Below are 26,079 nucleotides of genomic sequence, written 5' to 3'. Positions count from 1 at the left end.
GAGGAAGAGAGAGAGGCGCAGATGTTAATGCGCAGTCCGTCTGCTTTACAGAGAGGAAGTCGACTTAGTGTGAATTGTGGCGAATCATATTACAGGCTTCTCAACCTCTGAAAACTAACACCATTCGGACACAGAAAAATAATATCCAGTTATGACAGTTTGTAATTCACTTCTTCCCTGTGTGAAAAAATTGGCTTTGTACTTTGAAACCTCCCACAACAGCTTCTGTCAATCATTCAGTCATACTCTTCACAGAATGCTTCAAGAAGTCAATGTTAGCAAATAAGTCGCAATAGTCAGCAAGTAGCCTATATGAAAATGCTATATAAGTTGGGTTTTTTTGTCAATATTTTGATTAATATGCCCGAAATGATCAATTCTGTGTGTATGTAGGCTTATAGGTAGCTAATATAAATGCCTCTGATGAATGAGTCAATTCTGTTTAAATTCCCTGTAATTTTATACGGGTTACTAAAGCAAAATGAAGTGGAACCAGAACATGGAGAAAATGTATTAAACAAAAATGAAATAAAAATGAAAATGCCCCAAACCTGCGACTTTCTCTCTTCAGTAGAACCTAAAATAAGATATTTAAAAGAATGTTGGTAAACAAATGGATTTTGGTGACCATTGACATGAGGGTTAGTAATTGATGACAGAATTAAATTTTGAATCCAGCCCATGGCCTAGAGAGAAACAAATGTAACAGACCATATATGGTCAATGTTATTTTAGTATTATTTATATACTGATTTATATACGGATTTATTCATGTATTTTTTTTCATTGTTTCATTTGAACGTGTTTTTGTTTTTTTAGCTTTAATTTATTTCAGTTTTAGCCTTAGCAATTTTAATTATTATTAATTTTTTATTTCAGTTCGCTGCCAACGCAAAATATCTAATTTCCATTTTAGTAAAAACGTTTTAAAAAAAAACATTTTAATTGTTTTAGTTGATATCTACACCGTGTCAGATCACTGACAATAATTTTCATTATTCTCCAATAACTCCCCTGATCAATCTATTTAGAATATTTTGACCGTTCCGATTCTGACAGACCATTATGAGGTGATCTTTGCATTAATGAAAATTGAGCAGCAGCAAAAAGCAAACAGTGTGTTCTATCTCTCAATAAACAGGATTTGGAATGGTAGAAAGTTCTTACACGCCATCTGGTCATTGAGACCTGAAGCACAAGACACTATTCATCAACCTCCACGAGATGCCAAAAACACATAGAACAGAGCATCTCTCTCCTTCACACACAGATATACACACACCACACACAGCTGTGTCCTGATGAATGCTTCTGATTTATTCTGCAGGAACTGGGGACATTTGTTACTTGCGACACCTCCCTCTCTTCCTCTCTGTTTCTTGCTTTGATAAAGCTGCCAGCTGCTCTAGTTACAAACACTCTTTTGATCTCTCGACTTCTTCTGGCCAAAACGGACTTCCGTCTTTACAAAAAAACCCTCTCACCCAGAGCAAGAGACAATGGGGTGCCAGAGCAGAGCCTATATAAGCCAATGGATTGAGAGACTTAGTTTGAGTAAGAAAGAGAGTTTAAAATCCATTCTATACTTTACTTAATAATCTAAAGATCCCTTTTGAATCATTCATGTGCCGTTACAGTAGGTCAGATCAGTGTGAAGGTTAAATTCTCTAGGGAGATATATTACATGAGGTGAATAAACACAAAAGGTGCAAGTGTGTCATGTGAACAAAAAATTAAATGTCTGACATCTTATCAGTATATATAGAATATAATAAGGCAGCTCCTTTTTAGCAGCAAACTCACCTGATGGGTTTGGTGCACACAGAGATAAAAAGTACCCCGTCCCCACAGTTATACAGCTGGATCTTTAATGTTGTGGGCCTATTTTTTGTTCAGATACACGGTATCATGGATTCTATCAAATATCAACAGATTAAAAAAAATAAAAACTAGACCGCCTCTGCTATAAATCGTATAATGGGCCGTGGTTGGATCTTCCATCATTGTCTTCCATTGGACAATGATCCAAAACAAACATCAAAAACACCACAAAAATGGGTCACTGAGCACAAGATTAAGGTTCTGCCATGGCCACCCCTGTCCCCAGACCTGACAGAAGACTAAAAACAGAGTACAGTATATCAACATGGAGCTGGGAATCTGAGGATATTCTGTATGGAGGATTGATGATCTCTTGTCCGAACACATTATAGGAGAAGACTCAGGGCTGTTATCTTGGCAAAAGTGTATTCGAGAAAACATTTCATGTTATTTTTATTTATTTTTTAATAAAGGTCAAAAAAACAATGCAGATTTGCACAGGCTTCTTTGTTCATATTTATCAAGGCAAGGGTGCCAGTAATCCTGACCAGGACTGTAGATCATATTTAGATTGCATTTTAGAGTCTGCATCAAGTTCACAGTAAGCACAAATAACATCCATCTGTTTCTGCCCTACAGGTCAGACTTCACAGAATCTGCTGCATTACACGGTAGGCTACAGCAAATAAACCTGTGACATTTAAACTGGCTGCCGTTTCTTTAATTGAATGTAACTTACCTGAGCACAAGGCTACAAACTCAAAAAACTGCAGTGAGCTTGCTCTGATGTCCTCAGTGAAGAAAGGTCTAAATAAAACAGTCTCATCTTACAAGCAAGCAAACTGTGCCATACGGGGAACAGACCTTTATTTCACATGAAAAACAGGTTGTCTTCTGTTTCATCTCATACTGTTTTTTATACACAATGTAAAAACTCTATGAAGTTATGAACATTTGATGATACACTTTGATAGATTCATATTTCTGAAAAATACATTAAAATTATTAATTCAATATATTAAAGGGTAAGTTTGGCGTTTTACAAGTAAAGCCCTGTTTTAAGATCGTTTCTGATGAAATCGAACGGTTAAGATTAAAATTTGGACAAATAGGCCTGCTGTCCCGAGAATTTTTGGTTTTTGTGTTAGCCATTGTATGGGGGGGGGGGGGGGGGGGGGGTTCGGGGGGGGATGCTAACACAAAAACCTAAAATTCTCGGGAGAGCAGCATGTGTCCAAATTTTAATCTTAAAATCTTAACCGTTCGATTTCATCAGAAACGATCTTAAAACAGGGCTTTACTTGTAAAACGCAGAACGTTCCCTTTAAATGTATATTATACACATACGTTAGCAAAATGGACAAAAGTAGCCTATTACTGAATAGCATATCAGAAATAAATATCCGACAAACCATTTTGTAAAACCGGAATATCAAACAAACTAAAAAGTTTGGTGGGACATTTCAGCAAAAAATTCTCTTTAAAAACAAAAGCATACACTCCTGCACTAAAGGTTTTTATTTATTTATAAGGTTTTACTGCTAACAGGCCATTGAGAAACGTGCTACAGCACAGAAATCTCCACACAGAAACTCTCGTATATGTCCCTATAAACTACAAATATCATCATTCAGTTTGTCTTAAAGTACAGGTGCATCAAAATCAGAAAAATTATTAAAATAATTGTGTAATTAACCAATTAGAAGCTGGTGATTGTGACCTGTGAGGAAAAATTCCCTGAGGGCTTTTTTTTTTTTGCTTGAGAAACCTTCTCTTTATTAATATAATAGTAAGGCTTTGTTGATTGCTCTTCAAAACAAATATTAATACAAATTCATAAAGTCAACATATAAAGCATGTTTTCCATTCTGAAGCTTCACTCAGTGGGATAAAAATGGTCTAAAAACACTATTTGTGCAGTTGCAATGCATATCAAATCAAATAAGTAAAAAATTTAGGACGAGGACAAAAAACAAAATCACATTAGTACATACTGTGCTTGGTTGTTTACAAATCATTTTGCCAATAGAAAATACTGCATAAATAAAAAAATATATATTTCATTTATCCTAAATATCTTTCAATGAGGACACTGCCTTTAGTCTCTATGGCAACAAGACCCAAAAGCAGTTCCTACAAGGGTTAGTACTTTTGTCCGCTTAGGTGTGAAAGCAAACAGCCAGCAGCCCCTCCAGACACAAGATCACGCCGCCTGTGCAGGTCAAACGCCCTTCCAAAAACTCCATATGACCCGTTACATATGAAGTCTGATGGGGGAATGAAGGATCAGGATGTCGAAATCATTTGCACTGACATGGCAGCATTATAAATCATTCTAAAACAATACATTCGACAAGCGGCAGTAAATGCACCGATTCCTGAGGCTCTCCAGGTTATTACTGGACGTTTACTTTTTCAAAAGAAAAAATTTTTCAGAGCCTACAAAACCAAATACTTCCAGTTATTGTCAGGTTTTGTAACAGTTATTTTGTCAGGTTAACTTTACATAGAACTAAATGCACAGATCCCAATTACATCCAGTTCTATTGAAAGCAGCATTTTTTCCAAACAAAACAAAAAAGGAAACACCAGAAGCACCAATAAACTGAGTGAACAGTGAGGCAGACAAGCTTGGGAAGATTTCTACAGCGACACAGATGAGAGTGCAGGAGCGGAGTGAAGGACGGACTGCCTCGTGCACATTTACCTGTTAGACTGCGTGAAAGTGAGTGTGTGTGTGAACTGTAAATGTGTATGGACATCTGAAAAATGCATTTGTTTGAGTGAGCGAGCGAGTGAGTGAGTGAGTGAGAGTGGTGTGTGCATATGTGTGAGAAACTGTGAGGGTGTTCACACACCAGATTTAATCGTGTTAGTCCGTGAACCAGACCAAGGTAGTAGAATCATTAAACTGGTTAAAAAAAGAACACAACACAAAATAATATCAGCAAGTTAGTAAAATTCTTACTAAGAATGTTTTATTAAAATAAATGCCAAGGAGGTTAATAAGAAAAAAATAACAGCATACACCATAAAAACTAAATGCAAGCATGTAAAAATACCTATGACAAGAGGAACTAATAAGTTTCCAATGAGTTAAACAAGCTAAAGAATCAGCAAGAAAACAAAATAACTGTAGGAAAAGGCAACGCTCCCAATGAGAGAGACATATCTGAGTAGAGTGGGCCGAGAGGGAGGGCAGAGGAGAAGAGAGGACATGAAAAAAAAAAAAAAAAAAAAAAAAAAAAAAAACGTGTAGTGGGTTTCATCACAAAAGGAGATCAGAAAAAATGACTTGTACATAGAAAATGAAGTTAGAAAAATACATTAGAAACCTGTAACAATGGCTGTAATTTACATTATTACACATGTAGTAGGCAGGCGGAAGAGAACAAGAGATTTCTCCATACACCTGATGGACTAACCCAAGTCCAAAACATTAACAGCACGAAGTAACATGGCATTCGTTTAATACTGTCCATTTCTCTGTAGTCATCTCTGCTCCTCTCTAATATTGCATTTCATTATTTTAATGTTTAAAAAAACATGTATCTAACACTGAGAAGAAAGAGAAAAAAAAAAAGACATTGACCTTTTTTGTGTAACAAAAGTGAAGAACAAGACTAAACCAGAGCCTGCCAGGGTGACAGGACACAAAGTTGAGCGTGCTCTCATTCAATCTGACGAACACCTCCGGTTGTTTCAACGATTGAAAACTGCTCGAGGGAGATTTGATCTTTAGATTGTGATTTGATACTGTGGCTCTTGTGACAGTTCAGGTTTGGCACGAATGCGGCAGCAGACGGATTTCCTTGTGACCTTCTCCCAAATACTTTTAATAAATTGCTATATTTTCTCTCCCCCTGCATTATTTCTTTTTCTCAAATTAGTGCACTGTAAAACTACATATTTCAGTTGTGGAACACCAAAAAGGACATTCCCAAATTGAGCTAAACTCTTCTTTCCCTCTGCCGTTCTCTCTCCTGGTCTTAGAAAAAAAAAAAAATCTTACTTCCTTGGCATAAAAATAAGTATGTTTTGGCAGCCACGATTGCGAAAAAAAAGTTGAGGCAATGATTGAAAGTTTTCAGTTTGCAAGTCTTGAAACAAGAGGAGGTTTCAGGTGAAGTCCAATTAAATGATTTATTTTAGAAATCTCCCTTCTAAAACACCTGGCAGACTTCCACATCATGATTGGCAGTTGTTCTCGACAAAAATCACAGTAACCAAATACATAGACGGCATTGCTGATTTTGTCCTCATAATATAAGAATAATAATGCAATAAAATAAAGAGAAAAATAAAACACTGTTCAATTGGGGATTAAAGGGAAAACAACCAGACTTCAACTTAATTTTGGGAAGACGAATCATGGCACATAGTTAGCTGGTCAAATGACTGCTATTCCTTTGCATAGAATAGATTCAGTGGCACAACACTGCAACAGCCTTGTGGTTTAACTCTTGGGGTGCTTCCTCTTCACAAACCCTCCCTCGCTCTGCGCTCTCCTAGTTGGTGCTGGATATTATTGAACAGAATGTAACACTCGGAAAAAGAAACGACCGTCGGTAAGGCACTTATCTCTCTAACTGTACTCTTCTCCTCTCACATCATGCAATTCCTTCAACATTCCAAGGTTTGACTATTTTGGTCTGCTTTCCCTCCCCCTCTGGCCAATAGAATCCAAAGTCACACAACATTTCTTTACCACCTTTCGCTGTACTATTCTACAAACGTTTATATATATATTTTTTTGTATTACGTTTCAGATTTTGTAACTGCAAGTTAAGTATAAAAAGCTAAAATTGCCAAAAATATATATTTCTCCAGCACCCTGTAAAAGTATTTAATTTTGATCTTTCTGTATTTTAATATGCAATGACATATCTACATTTGTATACATTTTATATATATATATATATAATGTATGTATAAAGCAATTCAAACAGGCAGACATGGCTTTCACATCCTATGTTTTTTTTTAAGGGGGTGTATAGAAATGAGAGCGTGGGCTCAGTAGCGGGGGATGTGCAGGACACATTGTGGATGGGCTATCAGATACGGGCATTTTAAACTAATCGAAATAACTCAGTTGCTTCTCATTCGTGAATTTAAGTTAATAAGGGTATTAACAAGAACACTTGTATTTTATTTCAGCTCAGCTGACTAATTTTTGGAAGGTGGGAGGTTTTTTTTTCTTTAGAATAAATCAGCAGAAACAAAAGAAAGAAAATTGTGTACATACAGCAGTGAGGTAATGCCCTCCCCCGTTCTATCTACCTCATTCATCTTCCTTAGTGTTTTTTTTGTACATCCTCAAGGAAATTAGCGTCTTGTGGTACAATTCATCACCATTTCATCCATTTTTGATTCATTATTATAACATACAGATACAGGCATGTCATCAAACTTTTTCAAACCCTAGACTAGCATTGACAGAACCCTTGGCGGTTAGATACATACTATATATATATAGTATGTACTATATATATATATATATATATATATATATATAGTATACTATATATATATATATATATATATATATATATATATATATATATATATATATATATATATATAGTATACTATATATATATATATATAAATATGAAATTCATTAAATGGAAACCCTTTGGCTAAATGCACACACGTAATACTTTGACGTTTTTTTTTTTCTTTTCTTTTATCTCACAGCTCATTTAAAGAAAGATTTGTAGAAAGTTCAGGCACTGTATATGTAGGGAGGGGTTGAGAGTTTTTGGGATGGCATAGTTTGGTAAACTGATTCCGGTTCATATCCCAGCTGTCCAACCCTGAATATCCTAGATTTAAAGACACCAAAAACACTTCACCCCAATCTATCCTGCTATTGCCCTGCCTGACTCTGCCTACTGCCTCCTACTGAGCTGGCACAGATACTGCAATGAGCAGCACGTATAAATCTGCAAGTATAGCCAAACGCTAATAAGATACATGAAAACATAAGAAATAAAATAGGGAGAAGTAACAGAACAAAGAAATCAAAACAAGCTTTTTGCAATCTGTCATTGTAGCCATGCTCTAAGTCAGCTAGACAGGCACACCCAGAATGTGTCAGCACAGTAAAACTAATCAAATGAAAAACAAAGGATTACATCAGAGAAGGACAGGAAATACACAAGTTGGTGTGAGTGCAGATTTCTTTCCTTCTTTTTCTTTTGTTGATTCATAGTGAGAGTTTAAATGGGTGGGGTAGCGTATGGACATAATCTGGATCCTGAAGCCCCGTTTAGCGTTATAACTGATAAAACTGGGGACGACGTCATTATTATTATTTTTTTTACTGGAGCTTTGTGAGTATAAATGCATTTAAGGGCTGAATTAGCAGAAGACGCTTCTTTATTGCTTTTAAACTTCAGTGCAGATTTTTGGGTAACGTCACTGTTAACATCCACCCAGTCATTTGAGTTTTAAAAAGAAAAAGAAAGAAATAATAAAAAAAAAACATAAAATAATTAAGTATCATAGTTGTTATCGCTACACAACGTGTTGGTATGGAGGGTTGTTGTGTTTTATGTTGGTTTGTGTTAGGATCACTGCTCGGACAGGTGCCTCTCTCTCTGCGTCCACCAGGCTAGCAAAAGGCAATTACCAGTTAATCTGATCAGCAGGCAGGCTTGGGCGGCTCATCATTGGGTGAAGAGTTCAGAGTTCAGAGGTCATTTGTTAGTTGCCGGTGGCGGCTGGGTGGTTAGGAACAAAAAAACAAAACAAAAAAAAAGGTAGAAAAGATATTAGTTAGCAAGAAGAGACCGGAATGACATCATTTTAACAGCAAAATGAATGCAATCTTTGTTTAACCCCAAAATCCGTGGCCAAGAGACAAACATAGGCTAAACCTTGTTATGATCATGACACACTAACGTCATGATCAGAGTTCAATCAGAACATATTACATGTAATTATAGCGCTAAAATGCCCCATGTTCCCACAAACAAAAGCAGAGAGGTATAACGTAGACAAACGATAAACACATACAAAATAAAAAAAACTAGTAACATTTTAGTGTCGAGTCGAAATGCGTGTTACGAACAGTGTAATTAGTTGTGAGGGGGAATCAGAGAGCTAGTACTACGTTACGCAAATAAACAGATAAAGGTCGCAAAATATCACTGGATTTTTCTCTTTATTTTCAGTAAACGTATACACAGGATTCAAAAATACATCTGCTATTAAAATACTCAAAAAATAGTACCTTTAGTAAAAACTAAAAGATAACTGGGTGTGGAGTACATTTTACACTTAAAGAGATGAACAAATAAAATTCGATGAGATTAACCTGAGACATAAAAAAAAGTGAGGTAATAACTTAAGCACTTAGACAATGGCTTTGCTGGCAACAGAAACTTATTAAAGTACCCTCTTTAAAACGATTTAAACAAATCAAAACAAAACAAAGAATAAAATCTATTTTTTTGGATCTAGATGTAGTTAAGGAACGCACTGATATATAAAACTTAAACAAATGGCATTTAATTCAGTTACAGTCATGTTTCCATAAACCTGAGTGTTTCCAGAGGCATTTCATATGTAAACACATTTCCACAGTAAAGATACGCAGTGTATATAAACGTATACGATCCCCCGTTCAGAGATAATGCAATACAAAGAATAAAAAAGGTAAAAGTATCTTTTCTAACTAACCTCTGTCTGTGGTCACTATCCTTTGGTAAGGATGGACCCGTGAATCATGTCTCCGCACTTTAGTAGCCATTGCACCTAGATTACAACAGGTCCATAAGGTTAGAAATGTTTCAGCCCAGAAGAAAAACAGACATGTAAAGCCTGTGAAACACAGCTAGACCATGCAACCAGCCTCAAACACTGCAGCAGAACTGTACAAACCAGAGAAATACAGAGTATTTTTACCTTTTATTTAAGAGATCCATTCAAAAAGAGGCTCAATTTGAGCAGGCTAGCTGTGAAACAGACTTTACATGAATTCTCATCTATATTTAAATTTAAATTGTTTCTACATAGAATACATATTCACAATATCAACACATTGGGTAGACAATTCATAAAACAATGCAATTGTAATAAATGCATACCAAAAAACCCCAGAATTTAATCAAAGTATAATCTACAACTTAAAATTACATAGTAATTGGTTTAACTTGTAAGATTTGAGACGGGCGGGCAATGGGGGGGAAACAAGGTGTGTTTTATTAAAAAAACAAATTATTACAGTGGAAGCAGCGTCATTTGATAGCAAATTGTAATCAAGTTTTGACACCCTGTGATTACTGTGTGACAGTACCTGGTTTCCTACATTTCAGCAAACCGGCTAAAATACAAACTCTCTGCTCACAACACTACATATGTAAAAAGACAAGATGACCAATGAAAAACAAAATAGACGGAAAATTCTAAGCACGCTGATTATAAAATTAATTAATTTACACCATCTCCTTGTTCAATCTCAAAGGTAATGCACAGAACAAATCGATCTGAGACAACTGTTGATAGAGTAGTGAAAAAGTGAAAATGCATTTTCACACATGAATGAAGTTGTTTTACTCTACGTCATATGTTACTTGCTCTCTATAGTCATTCAATAAAATGTATATATTTTTTAATTGTGCTTGAAATGGAATACCAGATAGATGTGGAGCTGGCAGTTGTTAATATTGTTGGTATCAGACTCAAAAGAACAAAATATAAACACAGTGGTAACAGACAAAATGTACTTATTTCTAAGTTCTACCATTTCTAATAGTACACCTCAGTTATTATTATACTGTGATATATTCCTATATCAATGAAAAAAAAAACGAAATAAAGCTAGCATTTTCACTCGTATTATCGATCATATCAGCTTTTAGAATGCAACCCAACTGATAAAACAAAATTCACTTAATGCGGTGTGACGATTAACAGGTTATTTAGTTATAAATTGAAAGGGTTGATGGGTTGTATTGTGCATTAAAGCAAGGGAACTTTTTACAATCAGATGCGTTGATGTAACATTAAATTGCATGCCAAGAGTGAAACAAATCAAAACTGTGGCACAGACCTTGAGACAGATTGGTGAAGGAAGCTTTTTCAGTCTTATGATTGTTGAGTGAGACGAGGAGAGGAATGACTCTGTCTGATCTGAATCTATTCACTGACTAGCCAAAGATTTAAAACTTTGTTTCCCCCTTTTCTTTTTTTGGGGGGAAATCTTTATTATTGATTTAAGCATTAGTAACCCTATATGACTCTGTGGATCTCAATGAGGTGTGATGACTACCAACGTTAACGTTGCCCTAACGTTTCCCTCGAACTGTGTGTATACGCCCACATGCTATGCTGCAACAGCAGATGTCCAGCAAATCACTTCTGATTGCACAGAAGCACAGCGAGTGAGCGAGTTAAAAGGAGAGAGGGAGAGAGAGAGAGAGAGAGAGAGAGAGAGATAGATATAGAGAGAGAGAGAGAGAGAGAGAGAGAGAGAGGGAGGTCTGGGTTTGGTTTAATGTTGGATCGATACTATAAGTAAATAAAAGGCTGCTAAGCTTGTAAGTGTTTAAGTTTAAAAGTGGAAACCCCGGCACTGTCAGAACAACAGAAGACCCAAATGTGCCAACTGTACAACATCCAGTAAACTGAACTCAGAAAGCCCTCCATCGGATCAGAGACTAAAACAAACTGAAGCTTTTCAATCGTAACATTCAGCTGCTGGCACACGTGACTTCATCATGCTATTGATTGTCATGTCCACTTAAAAAAAAAAAGATTTGTTAATGTTTACATTGGTTTGATGCAAAGTGTCGAGTCTGTAAAAGAGGTTGTGATGTTGTAGTTATTATCCATCTATCTTTGCGAGTGCTTGCAGAAGCCCCTCGCTAGACAGGGGAGTATGGGTAATTCTCTCTGAATAGGGTCGAGCACTCAAGTTCACAAGGGTAAAAATAAGACAATTGGATACAGTGAGAATAGTGGAAGAATTTAATGAACATCCCCAACGGGACTGTAGGCTCTTTCTCTCTCTCTGCCGCTCGGCACCGGTACCAAGGCCTACTACAGCAGGGAAGAGAGAAATGATTTCAAAAGCCAGGAGAAATCCAAGGGGATCCACCAGTAGCCTGCCTGACAAAGCCTGCGGCAAGAAAGAGAGAGACGAAAAAAAAGATGTGTGCAAGCAAGCATGTCGCCACTGTCTGCGTTAGTGAGTGTGTGTGTGTCCTGAGAAAAGACTTCTTGCGCAGCAGCAAAAATAAATAAATAAATACATACAAACAATTTGGACAGATGAACACACCTCATTTTAGACACATTTAAGTGATCCCTTTCCCCGCCCGTCTCAGTGGCATAAAATATTTATTTTTGTGCCTAGGAAGCTATGTCTTTAAATCACCTGAATTACCCAGCCCGCAAGCATCAGCTAGTCATTACATATTTACCTTTGAGTGAGTCCTGAACGGGGCCGGGAGACGCCCCATCGAACATGCCCCCGTAAAACACCCCAGCAAAGCCCTCTTGCGGGACACCAAAGGGTGAAGTGCCAAGCCCCCACGCCCGCTTACCTAGGACTCCGCTGTGCTCGATGGGATATTCCAGCAGAGACGTGGGTGCCAAGGCATAAGGGTAATCATAGGGCGTGGTGTAGATAATGCCCCCGTCAGGTGACGGGGGCACCAATGTAGGGGTGCCATTGGGTAGCATGGTGGCCATCTGATTGGGCCGAATGATGTTCATAATGGGGGTCCCTGCCGGAGTGGGGGGCCTGAGGGCAGACTGGGGGAGGACCTGACCCGCAGGGGATGCGATCAAACGCTGGCCTTGAGCAGCCGCTGCCGCTGCTGCAAGAGAGAACGCAAGGGTGGCTGCCGTAAACGTAAGAGTGAAAGACAGAAAGAGTGAAAAGAGAAAGAGACAGGATGATACAGAGTGAAAAGTAATGGGAAAGACAGAGCCGTAGGAGGAGGTTTGGTGTGTGAACGTGTGTAAAATTTTCAGAGCAGAAAGAGGAAAAATAGAAATGGACAGAAGGCACAAAAACAGATGTGAGAAAAGCACAGGCAGGGAAAGGAAAACAGAAGTACATGAAAAGAGGAGAAAAGAGGAAAAAAGAGGGGGGGGGGGGGGATAAAGGAAAATTAGTCCATGCGATGGTCAATGAACAACAACAAAAAGTCACATTGTAAAGCAAACTAAAACAAACTCCCCAACCAAAATCATGACAGAAAATTAAATCAAAATTAAAACAAAAGGAGAAACTGATGATTGATCATAACAGGGCAAACCGATCATCAAAACACAGGCACTAATACACAACAGAGTAACTGATTTAAAGCAGCAGATCTGAACTTACTGTCCTGTGTGGCATGCAGAGGAAGCACCACTTCATGAGCTAAAACATGATGTTATTTCTTAGGGTTTTAACTCTACAGTGGACTTTCTAGAATTGATTCAACTAACTTGCCATAAGCTTTCCCACATGAATCAAAACCTCCACATGCCACTGGGACATTTAGTGCAGATGTTGAGAGGAAATAACCACAACAGGGCTGAAAATTAAAATGCTTGTAAGCATTCTGCACTGAAGCCAAACAGATTCAAACAGCAGTGCTTCTTCCAAAGAAATGTCCTTGTCATATATTTCCAAATATATATATACATATATATATATATATATAAAAAATATAAAAACAATCATGCAAATGTTACTTTCGAGAACAATATATACAAGCCCAAATCTCTCTATGTCAATGTGGATATGCATTGTAGTAATGGATATGTATGACATGGGCGGAGTTGTATGCAAATACCTTTGAGCAATAATACAAATTTATGACTTGAAGACAACCTAAAAAATCACAATCATGCAGCAAAATGATTCTGTACGCTACACCAAGATTACACAGGCTGTGATTGCATTTGGAACAGCTTTGAAAGGAAGTGGGATAAAGAGAGAGGGAGGAAGAGAAAGAGAGAGAGAGACAGAGACAGGGAGAGATAAAGAGAGACAGAAATACTAGACTGTGGGCAGATGATTAGATGTTTTCATGAGGAGTCTGCAGTGGTAAGGATTCTTTCTAGAATTAACACGAGCATCTTGTCTGATAAACTCTAAAGTGCTCTGCTTTTTTAATTTCTCATTTATGGTCAGTATAAGACAGCACAAAAAAGTCTATGTAACTGCATGTGTGTGTGTGTTCATTTACACATGAATTAAGGATGGATATAAGAGATGAATTATGGCTAACACATACGGGTGTGATTTTGCATGTGTTAGCATTTAAACAAGTGTCTTTAATCACTGTGAACACAATCACAGCTGAACTCATATCATTTCTTAATAGCTGTCTTTTGGGTGTGCAGATGTTGAAGTCATTTTATTCAGGAGTGTGTGTTTATACAAAGCTCCTAAGTGTCTAAGCTGTTGGTGCAAATGTCTCTCCTTACGCGTTTTTATGTTGGTGTCTCTGTACGTTCCATTCAGAATGGCCAGCTCCATCAGCTGCATCTTCTTTAGATTATCTTCTCCTTCCGCCTAAGAAAAGAAACAGACCCTTATTACTCACACAATCAATCACCAACTAGCATTAATGCACAATCAAGTTGGAATTTAAATTGAGTGAATATATAACCAAAGTAGGGCCCTATGAAATCCGTTTTCTTTTTTCTCAAATTTCCGCTTTATTTTTTTTCAAATTCTGTTTTTTTTTTGGATTTATTTTTAGCCCTTTCGGATTTGCTTGTTTTCTTTTCACTTCTAAGCAGTATTGACCGTTAAAAAATTCAGTTACACAAATTCACAATTCAGCTTTTTTATTTAAACTGTTAATATATTCAGCAAAGCACATTCAAAATTCTCCAAAATTCACCCAAACCTTCAACAAATCTCTGGCCAAAAATAACAGTAACATGAAGGTACCAGTTACAAGGTAGGATTGATGAATATTAAATTAAAGATTAAATGCAGCCATGCTGCAGGGAGACTGAAACATTGAAACAACGATATGTGCCTGACAGAAAGCCAACACAATGACATTAAAACCACTTTTCCTAAAGTAAAAAATTATTTATAGTGACTTGCATACATCATTTATTCTTTCAAGCAGACATATTTATTTGTATAAATTAAATATAATTAATCCTTAAAGCTATTAACAAACAGTGAATGCTTCTCTCTTTTTCTTTTGTTGCTTGACCAATTTTAAGGACACGGACCGCATTACGTTTATTACCCACTGTCACTTTAAGACGTCGGATCATGTCCAATGAAATGCGGATCCAATTGCACTGATGCACATGTGATACACTCACAACTGCCGACATAGTTTACGTGAATACTCTCCAAAACGGACATTTAGACATAATGTTGTGTGTATTTGTCTATTTAGACACGAAAGAGAGCTCAATTCAGTACTCGCGCACAGTAGGTCTATTGTGCATGGCTGCACGCTTCGGGTCGGGTGTGTGCGCACAGAAAACCGTACCGAACAGTGCTCTTTTTTGCATCATCACTATTATTCAGATCGCCTGCTCTACTCATTCTCCTAGACGTTTACATTTTTTAACGTTTTATGAGACCGCTGGTTAGATCAGCACGTTACAGTATACAAATGGGCGCATCTACCACAAACGCAGCCAACGTTAGCTTATCAGAAGCCCCTCGCTTCAACATTTTTTTCCCTATGCGTGAACGTGAGGACGTATGGTTACTAGGCAACATGTTTAACAATGCCATTTGGCCACGGTTTAGGTAGAGACCTTTCTACGTTTGTTGTTTTAAACTGAAAAATGAAAAGGAAGTAAAAAAAATGTTTTATTTAATATGTCAACAAAATATAATTATGCAAATTCCAGGTGTATAAGAGAATTCCGTTTTCATGTGTAAATTCCGTGATTCTGTCCGCATTTTCCGCATCACGGAAATCATAGGGCCCTACCAAAGTGAAAGTGATTAATAAATAGGAAATAATAATAACTAATATATAACCATAAAATTATATATATGCAAAATTCCAATAATCTAAATGAACATTACTTAAAGAAAAAAAAAACAACCAACCAACCAACTAACTAACTAACCAGAGGCGGGTAGTAACGAAGTACTTTACTTTGTTACATTTACTTGATTATTTTTTTTAAGAGTAGATTTAAATGTGGGTACTTTAACTCGAGTACATTTCTAATGAAAAAACTGTACTTTTACTTCATTACGTTGGGCGACGTTCCTCTCGTTACTTTATTTTAATGCAATACATGTTGTTAAATGCGTAGTTTATTCCAAGCGCGCTGTATCTTTTTTATGGGCACGAGCGATGCTTAATTTACAAATGAATCACTCTTTTGAGTCGATTCTGTTGAAAGACTTCATCAAACAAGTAGGCAGATCGGTCTAAATCGGTTCGCGAATCAGTTTGAATGATCTGTTCAGTTTCCTGCACGCAATGAATTGTCTGAAGCGCTTTCAATTCACACTCGACTCGTAGTCGTAATAGGAAGATTTAAGAACATCAAGAGCGTTGGATGAAGTGGCCGTGGACCTACAGTCTAGTGAAAGCAAACCTGCAAATGCATCATATATCTGCCAGTGATGAAGATCTTTATTAGTTGAACTTCTTCATATGCTGTCTGTGAAAGACTCATTTCATTCAGGTAATACATTTTACAACCAAACATATTACACCACAATAGCACTACTACGAAGTATGACATTATCCGTCTTTTGGTCTGGACATATACATTAATTTATAGGCTACATTAAATAAGCTACCATTGTCCACAGTTTATGAAATGAACACCTGCTATCCCGCGGTAATGTGTGTGTATTGTGCGTTCACTCCGCTGCCGGCGAGAGCGTCAAAGTGGCCGGAAGTCATTCATTTTCAATGAGAGCCCGGTGGCGAGCTCCGGCGAGCGCGGCGCGTCGCGTCTTGGACGGTGAGAGCGGCGAGGAGAGTTGAAATCGGGTCAACTTTAATGGTAATGAGCTATGACACGGTTCGGCGGCAACGAATCGGAATGTAGAAGTGCTCCGTTTGAGAGGATTCCAGAGAACGCAGTCCTGTAAACTTTGGTTGCGACCACATTAGTTTCCAAGCAAAATAGAGGAGAGGTTGATCATTTGAATTTGATAAGAAGGCGCGCAACACTATTTATAGGCAAGATCTTTGCGCCAATACACTTGTTCTGCGGGAATTTAAATTTGAATACAACTTAACCATGAACACAAAAGTCACACCACACACATGGCTTTTAATTGGTTTATTTTGTTAGCAAACATGTCACTATAATTGTTACGTTTTTTCCATCGATCATTTTTCTGCAAAAATAACGATCGACATCCTTGTTTGCTTTGCGGCCCCTTTAAATTAAGTTTAAAAAAAGACCAAGCATCTGATCTATGTCAGAGCATCAGAGCGTCCACGAATCTTTACACGGCGTCGCTGGCAGGGCGATGGCGGTGTGAACGCACATTTAGGCACAGTCAACCAGTTTTAAACATGCTTGCAGAAAAATACATTTGATTACATTTTGGAGAACAGACAGAAGAAGATCCGCCGATGTGCATTTGATCGTTGTTTGTGTTCAGATTTTCAGTAGCGGTCTTAACTCTTTGTTCTCTTTGTCAATGGTTCCCTTTACATGCCTTTGAATGCAAAACTCTGCAGAGTCACTTTATCTCGACATTGTCTTATAATCCAATATATGATCCGAAGTAACTAGTAACTAACTAACTTTCATTGGATACTTTCTCTCACTCAAGTAACTAGTAAGATTAGTACTTTTAGTAAATATTTCTATTTGAGAGAGAGAGAGAGAGAGAGAGAGAGAGAGAGAGAGAGAGAGAGAGAGAGAGAGAGAGAGAGAGAGAGAGAGAGAGAGAGAGAGAGAGAGAGAGAGAGAGAGAGAGAGAGAGAGAGAGAGAGAGGAGAAGCAACCAGCTGAATTCAGATCTACATATCAAGCTACAGACACACTGGAGGACTGGGATACCTTTAACTTTTCATGGTGTTTCAGAGTTAACTTCGGAGAGCACACATCAAAGGCCAAACTACTTTGACAGACACCATATTTGAGAAGTATTGTGAGAATTGCCCTTAAGGGACTTTGACTGCAGAAATAACACTACTCTAGATTAGTCAAACTCTACACATCCACATGACTCAAAGCTGAGAAAGTAATTTCCTCAATCAGAGAGAAAAATAAAAACTGCACTGAAGCTACGGAATGCCCCTGCATGAATGACTCACCCATTCCTGTGCACTTCAGTAATTCAATAGACACAAAAACATTCTCTTATAGAAAGCGAAGTTTTTGTTTGAACCCTTCACAACCAAGGAGCTCATGGATAGCCATTGAAGATGCATCTATGCGCTTGTTACAATAACGCCACTCATGTGAAGACGGAACAAAGAAAACAGACCCAGGTTAATCGAACAGAGCGCAGAAAAGAAAGGAAAAACCTTAATTTGTCCACTTGACTACTTCTGAGCCTGACAAAACACAGTGATAAAATACTGATAAAAACAGTGTTCAGCGCCGTCCTTCACACATTTCACCTAGGATTAGTCCTGTAAATTTTTTGAGACCAGATCAAATCCTCTACCACTAGCCTATCATACACCACTAGCATATCATTCACAAAATGAACAGACATGCACACATTGAAAGTTTCCAATGACCGAACAGCATTCCTGTCAGGGGGAGAGAAACATAACTAAAAATAATTCACACAAGGTAAAAAAAACCCCAAAACTCTTTGTATTATAACAGATTAAAGCAATAGGTCAGTGCAAGGAGGGAAATCAGCGTCTGGGGCAGCCGGGTCTATTTCTCCCTCTAAGAGGGGTGAGGAAGAGGATAAACAGTGAAAAAGCCCCAAAACACCATAAACAATCACGCTCTTATTTCTGCTGAAGCAGGACTTTGTGTTGTTGGCTCAGCTCTAAATCCAAATAACAACATCTCAGAGTTGACCGATTTTCTCTCGTCCCACAAACTAAGATTTTGTTTCTGGCTCATTCTGCAGCGTATTTAATGAGGCTGCAGTGCCTCTGGTCAGTAAGAGTAACTCCCCACAGGTCTGCGATGACAGGGGGTTAGTGGAGCAGAGATTTCCTTCAAGGGCCGATGACGCTGCTCCTCAGAGTCACTGTAGAGAGGACATTTCTGTTCGAGGTCAGGTCAGACTTTTTCCTTCATTCTTTTTTATAACATCCTCTTTCTCAGATTCTTCCTCTTGAGATATAGGTATTGACAGGATGTTTGTTAAAAAAAAAATATTGCAGGTGAGAGGGGGGAGGAGGAAGTAAAATAAAGGAAGTGTGCGTTCCAGAGAGCTGTGTGTCATCAGATGGGGGGAGGCTCTGGGGAGACATCCCTCTGATTTAAGCAACAAAAGCTGACACAGAGAACGTTTCCACACACACTCTGGGTGGGAGACATCTGGATCGGCCCGCTCAATAATCCTGCTCTATCCACAGGAATAAGATTCAATCAATGGGGTCTATTTGTAAGGGCAGCGGAGTGAAGCTGCTCTCATTGGCCGTGGGTAGGACAGGGAACGGTAGACTGTGAAAGCAGAGCTTGTGAGCACATCAATTTTACTACACGCATAGAACTACAGCATTTCCTCTATCGCTTACATTTCCTCTATCGTTTACAGCCATTTCTGAGGCCATTTGCTTTTTCAGTCTGAGATGGTAGATCTGTGGTGTCACCAGCAAGTGCTTATATCCAGCAGAAAATCTTGCATGCTTAAATTATATTGGAATGAAACATTACATATACAGAGCCAAGTCAGGTTTTTACCAGTGTTTCCTTTCAAGTTGCAATACAATTCAAGATCATCTTTTACTAAAACACAGACCATCAGTTAAGAAAAGTGGAACACCAGAGAAACATTTAAGAGTGTTGAAAAAAAAGAGAGAGAAAGCTCTATAATTTTTCTAGGATTATTAGCATTACCTTTGTCACTTCCAGCACTACCAAAGTTCCCTTTAATAAAAAAATATCTTTCAACTCCACTCTTACCATCAAATATGCAACAATCTACATGATTCAGACAGTTTTATCCACCTCAGAAATAATTTCAAAACTCCTGACTGAGCTGTGAGAGCTTCAGCATGAACTTCAGCAGTCGCCAAGTCAGTGATGAGAGATTACTGTGCATGACAAGCAGTTACACCACCCTTCTATGCTGTCAACTGCATGGAGGTAATGCCCTGCACACGCTCAGACAGTTAGCTTCAGTGGAACTAAACCTAAGCTTAAGACATTTTCAGAGTAAACTACTAATGTTTTCATTTATTTCATTTGTTAATGGAACAGAGGGCTTAAAGTTGGGTAGAGTAAAGTACAGATGTGTTCCTCGTTTGTAATGGTAATTAAAATGGACTTCATTGGGAACTTTCACTGAAAAGCTAAAAATCAATATCCTAAATGTACAGTGACAAAAAGTAAAATATATATGCCTTTACTTTTATTCAGTGATCAATAATGCCTTATTAAAAAAATATCACTACTCAAGATCAGGAATTCAGATCCACACATAAAAGCAATGGATGGTCATTAAAATGAAGGGATTGAACACATCAAACAAGCATTCTCACAGCGAACCTAATTGTATTACACGTAGTCAGTTAAATCTCTAGGCTGAAAATGCAAAAGGTTGCAAGTTTGATCTCTGAGCAGTCTTCCCCTAAAGCAAGACGCACAGTGTGTGTCATATACATTGCTTTGAATATAAAGGTCTATGAAATGACAATCATATGAAATGTAGACCAAATTGGAGCGTGATAGCTGTATTTAAAATGCTGCACAGATGTTTACATGCACTGGACTAAGGCACCCATACGGGATTACGCTGGATTTCGCCAAAGAGGGCTGCGAGGAAAGAGATCAGAGTGAGCGAACAAACAAAATAAAACACAACAGAAGATGAGGAGGGAGGGGTGCAAAAACAGAGGGAACATTAAAGTGATCCATGATTTCCATTGGTGCAACACATTGTAAAAGCTTCAGCTGACTCGCCCTCTTCTCTCTCTCGCTTTCTAATTTTCCCTCCCCTCTTCCTATTTCTCTCGCTGCCAGACAATGTTTTGTTCTGCTCCTATGATCCTTTAATGCCACCCAATCGAGCCGAGAATATCTTGAAAGGATTTGGGAAGGCTGATCTGGAGGTTTAAATACTGCCGGATTTGCATCAGATTCTGAGATTTGAGAGTCAAAGCTGATCCGCGTGCTCTGTGCCGCCTGGGCTGTCAGCTCTGGACTGTGACCCAACCTTGCCCGCTTTACAACCCCCTTAACCTTGTGTTCATCGGGGGCAAATGGAAAGAATGAATCAGCGGAGGAAAAAAGGCCTGAATAAATAAATCTGCAAATCCCAATAAAAGCAGCACTCTTATGACAGCCCCTTGAACATGCAGTGTGGACTGATGGATCATATTGGGGCTAATTTGAAAACAGTGCTTCCCCGACGGCCCAGAAGAGGTTACTTCACAGTCAAGGATAGCAGCAGCAAAGCGAATACACAAAATTAAAAGTGTTGGCCAGCGCAGTCAAAGTCTCTACTGTGAAAGCCAAACTGCTCTGTGGGTCAGGGCCAACATATTAGCAAGCAGAAGGCACAGAGCCTAATATACCAATGCATGCTGCCTGAAAAGATATTTTGCTTGAGAAAATTGGAAAACATATTGCATTTGAAAGTAAGTGAATCCACACACAATCTTGATGGCGTGTTCTGCTAACTTCAGGAGACACTGTGTCATGGTAATGTGAGATAACAAACAAAGACTAATGGAGACATATTGGGCCAAATTGGAACCAAAAAAAAAAGCTTCTGGAGTAGGTCAGTATAAACAAATAATAAAAATCTAAAACCAGACAGGCTACTTGTCCTGTGGCCAAAGATAGGAGGGACAAAAATGCTCAACATGCAACCAAATTTTGGTATTGTCTACAACTGCTAAAGTATGCCCCAACACAATCCTATCCACCCACCGAAAACAGTGCGAGAAGATGAAAGGAATCATTCCTGGCTCTCTCTCCGTGACATTGGTTTGAGAGGATTCTCTAGATGCCAGGACTGATCCTACTGGTCCCTGGCCTCTTCTGACTCCGAATAAGCAGATAATTAGCCCAGACACCATGTAACAAGGGTGGGAGTGCAGAAAGTCAAAGGGGGCACAAAAACATCCCTGTAACTAGGCTAGAGTCCAAACACTGGCGTTTCAGTCTACAGCTATTCTCCCCAAAGTAAAAGGATTAGTAGCTTGTTCAAAGGAAATTCAGTTGGACTGATATCCACAGGGGGTCTTTTATGGGAACCAGAAGAGATTACAGCCAACTGTTTTCAGAAGAGTGAGGGGCTGGACTAACCTCAAGAGGTGGGCTGCAAACTAAGAGGTTTATGTTATTTATACAGATAGCTTGTTACAGGAAGGAGAGCTTGGGGATGGACTCCAACTTTTCAAAGTCACAAGCTGACTTTGGGCCTCTTTCTGGAACAAGTTATGGTTGTAACCAATACCCATACAGATTCTTTGTCCAGGGCCGTCTTAAGTTGTCATCTCAGCAACCATCTCAGCAACCTAATTAGCCTAAACCAGCATTAAGCTAATTAGGGATGCATCAATAATAAAATAAAATGTTACTTTTGAAACTAATAAGCTGATCATTTTATTTCAAATTATTGCTGATAACCGATAAAAGGTTGATATTAATATATCTTTTTTGTAGAAATAATATTAAAACTGCTGTAGAAACCTTTGCATCACCATTCACAAGGGGTTGTACAAAACTTTTCATTTATTAGCATTCATTCCTTTGCTCAGTATTTTGATCTTGGGCCAATTGTTGATTTTTTTTTTTTCGGGGGAAGTACAGCTGATTTTTGGATGGCATAAGTGCAGGCTAAAGGACTAGGTCATGCTAGCTGAAGCCGAGTTGTTTGGTTCATGATTCAAATAGACTGAACTTTTTCTTTTAATCTAAATTTCCTGCTTCTTTAATCTAAACTAAACCTAGGAGAACACTGAAGACTGTAGCACCACTTCTATCCCAGCTAAATTATGCTGTTACACACTGCTATGCAGCACAGTGTACTTTGAAATGCATAGTTAGCCGATAACTGGGAGGCCCTCAGGGTCACTGTTGGAGCACTTTACAGGGACATAGTAGTCTGTGAAGTGTGGGCAATTGAAATCCCAGAGAGAACAACAACTTAACGAGACTGCATGTTCACTAGCCGAGATAAGTGGCATTAACCCAAAAGCACAAAATGACGCCTGTCTTTGTAAATTATGCATCAGTATCATAAAAAGACACTAATAGAACAGTCAAAAAACAGTTAAATAAAACGCTCCCTACAGCATCAGTTTATCATTTCCACTTCAGAAAGGCGATTAACATTAGACTATTTATCAACCACAAAACCACTCTGCAGCAGACGAGAGCATCTACAATAATGTGATGAGAAATTTTATTTTTTTAGACCTTAAACGCCAGTATTCTTTCTATGCAACTACTGTCTCATTTGTAGTGACACTTGTTAAGCCAGGAAAATCACTTTAAAGCTGAAAATTAAAAGACAAATCCCATTGCACTGTGTGAAGTGGTTCACTTCACACATCGCTGCTTGAATTTGTGCCTTTAAAATGGCAGGTGCTCAGGTGAAAATAGGCACACAGTAAATCCCAGTCTATTCTGAGTCTGCTGTTTCCATTCTGTTCAGTGAGTCTGACGAACTGCCAGTCCAACGGAGCATTTGAAAATGCTGCCAGCAAAGGACGGATTAGCATACAGACCCCAAGAGTGGCATTTTACTGTTGCGGTTCTGGTGGTCAGTAAGCCCAGGGTGCAAACCATGGATCCAACCAAGAATACCACAACACATAGAAGAGGACAGCTAATTTAGGGAAGAAGATAAAGAGGGAGCGCATACTGTAAAGCAGTACTAGCACAGAAGGATAACAATCTCAACCTCTTGGGCTGGAAATGGTCCACACTGCCAGGACCAGCTAACATTATCGACAACATCAGATATAGTAAAAAAAAAAAAGTTTGCCAGCCCTCTATGAAAAAAAAAAAAAAAGGCTCTCGGGAATGTCTCATTTGGCCATATTCTTAAAATAACTCAGGAGTAACACAGTTATAAGAGGACACTTTTTGCTTCAGTATCGAAGGCAAAGTGTACACTAAAAATAAAATTAAAATCTGGCCAAAGCAGATTACAATACTAATATCATATAGTGTGCTATACTGTAGATATAGTGTGATATTTTCATATAATGGCCAGTAAAACAGTAAAATAAATAATTAACACTACAAGTGAATTTATAAAAAATAAAAAACAAACCAAGAAAAATAATAATAAATAAAAAAATAAAAATAAACATTAATCTTGAGATTTGGTAAAGATGACATTTTACAATTTTAAATCCAATTATTAGTGTTTTAAAAGGTTAACTTTAAGTGATTGTTAGATGACCTAACTGCAATCTGAATGTGAAAATTTGCTAAATTAGCATAAACAATTACAATATCAGTCAATATATATATATCCAATATTGACCAACACAATTTTGATTAATACAATAAAATATAATTTCTAATAAAAATGAAATTAAACAAACAATGAAATAACTATTTTGTGAATTCCTAATTAAGTTTATTCTACCCTTCTAAACTTCTCTGCATATGCAAAATACAACACTGAGCTTTAAGCATGTCTACAGTATCAAGTCCCTTGACCCTTTGTTCTGCTTGTAACAACACTTATGCAAGAAGGAGCAACGAGCACTGATGTCGCTCCAGCTATCTACAAGTCACGTCACAGAGGCAGCGCACGGAGCTTTTACAAGCTCGCGGCTGAGGATGTTCCCATTACCCATGATCCTACGCTCTAGACCCTGCAGCTGGGGCTTGAGTCTGATCAGATGCGACAAATGCTCTAAAAACAGGGACACAAGAGCACTCTCGGACGGGTTGCACTGACCGGCAGGGCAACTTGCACGCATTTCGGGAGGCTGTCATCACAGGTGGTTGCATTCACTATGATTTTTTTCTGTCTTTTGTCTTCCAAGATCTTCAATGATCTCGGCCAAGGAAACTCAAGCCGTATTGAAGCCAGCACTGTATGGTTACGTTCCAGCCATCCTTAAGTAAAAAATGCAGATGCATGCTTAAAGTGACAGTTCTCTCCAAAAAATTGGACCCCACTGACAAAGTCATACAGGTTTGGAACAACAAGTAAATAAGGAAATTATCCTTTTTTTTAGGGTGAACTATCCTTTACATTACATGGAATCAGCACACCACTGGCATTACTAGATGCTCAAAACAGAGCAAAAATAAATAACTGGACATGCATTCTCACCACACATGTCAAAACCATGGAAAGCAGCCAGATTACATTTTGTACTGGGTTGTCACATGGGTCTGATTGGAGGTGAGAGTGATTATGCATGCTCAAGAAAAGGTGTTTATTGATCACGAAGGGCTGGCTGCCCAGAACAGTTGTCGTGTCAGGCAGCGTACCACAAGATACGAAACCCGCGAGCTGACGGCAAGAATTTGGTTGACGAGGACGTTACGCCCCACAGACCACGGCGCCTGTCGTATATTCTACACCATCTGTCTCTCCCTCGCCTTTCCTCTGAGCCTAAGAGTGAGTGAGAGGTCTATAACCAGGTGTATGGTGTGAAATTAACTGCGTTCCTGAATTGGGAAAAGATTACAAATGCAAAGCACCCATGACAACTCACAGAGGCTTGAAACCTCTCTAGATCAGGACTCATTGTGCTTGGCAGAGGCACTGAATGCTATGGTTATTGGAGTACACGGGATGAAAGATGTGCCAAGAGACGTGTGTTAGAGAGAAAGAGAGTGTGTGTGTGTGTGTGTGTGTGTGTGTGTGTGTGTGTGTGTGTGTGTGTGTGTGTGTGTGTGTGTGTGTGTGTGTGTGTGTGTGAGTGTGTGAGTGTGTGTGAGTGTGTGTGTATGTGTTAAAGAAAGAAAGAGACAAGAGAAGGGAACAGGGCTCCAGGCTACAGTGCAAACACTGCTAACCGAGTCACTTTGTTACAGGCAAGGACGAGCCCATTCACAGAACGATGCTGGGAGCGTTGTGTGAGTAAAGCTCCCCATTCCTCTTCTCTCTCACCTCCCTCCCCCTTCCTTTGTGGCTTTTTAAGATATTGGAAGCATCATGGAGGACACAGGGAGCAGCAAGTTGGTTCTCTAGTCGATTTCTGCCTACAAGCGCAAGCA

At 38.5% G+C, this 26,079-nt stretch overlaps 1 protein-coding gene and 1 long non-coding RNA gene across 6 annotated transcripts in view; one reads left to right on the top strand and one right to left on the bottom strand.

Annotated features, from left to right (window-relative positions):
• Positions 1 to 26,079, top strand: part of LOC143747209 (uncharacterized) — a 480,968-nt gene that overhangs the window by 438,781 nt on the left and 16,108 nt on the right. The window lies entirely within an intron of this gene.
• Positions 8,002 to 26,079, bottom strand: part of qkia (QKI, KH domain containing, RNA binding a) — a 93,259-nt gene continuing 75,181 nt past the window's right edge. The window contains exons 5-8 of one of the 5 annotated variants that reach the window (XM_077239782.1): positions 14,257 to 14,344; positions 12,375 to 12,650; positions 9,508 to 9,582; positions 8,002 to 8,546 (exon numbers count right to left, since the gene is read on the bottom strand). In XM_077239782.1, the coding sequence (XP_077095897.1) occupies positions 8,530 to 8,546; positions 9,508 to 9,582; positions 12,375 to 12,650; positions 14,257 to 14,344 (456 nt within the window). In that variant the 3' untranslated portion in view covers positions 8,002 to 8,529. Of the gene's footprint in view, positions 8,547 to 8,972; positions 9,583 to 12,251; positions 12,675 to 14,256; positions 14,345 to 26,079 lie in introns of those variants that run through there. The other 4 variants (XM_077239778.1, XM_077239779.1, XM_077239780.1 and 1 more) reach the window with 4 other exon arrangements.

Source organism: Siphateles boraxobius, unplaced genomic scaffold (genome assembly GCF_051911475.1).
Source record: "Siphateles boraxobius isolate OS27281-9 unplaced genomic scaffold, OSU_SipBor_1 22, whole genome shotgun sequence".
NCBI lineage: Eukaryota > Metazoa > Chordata > Actinopteri > Cypriniformes > Leuciscidae > Siphateles > Siphateles boraxobius.
Note: the sequence above shows the minus strand (reverse complement) of the source record. Positions and strands in the feature narration are given on the sequence as shown.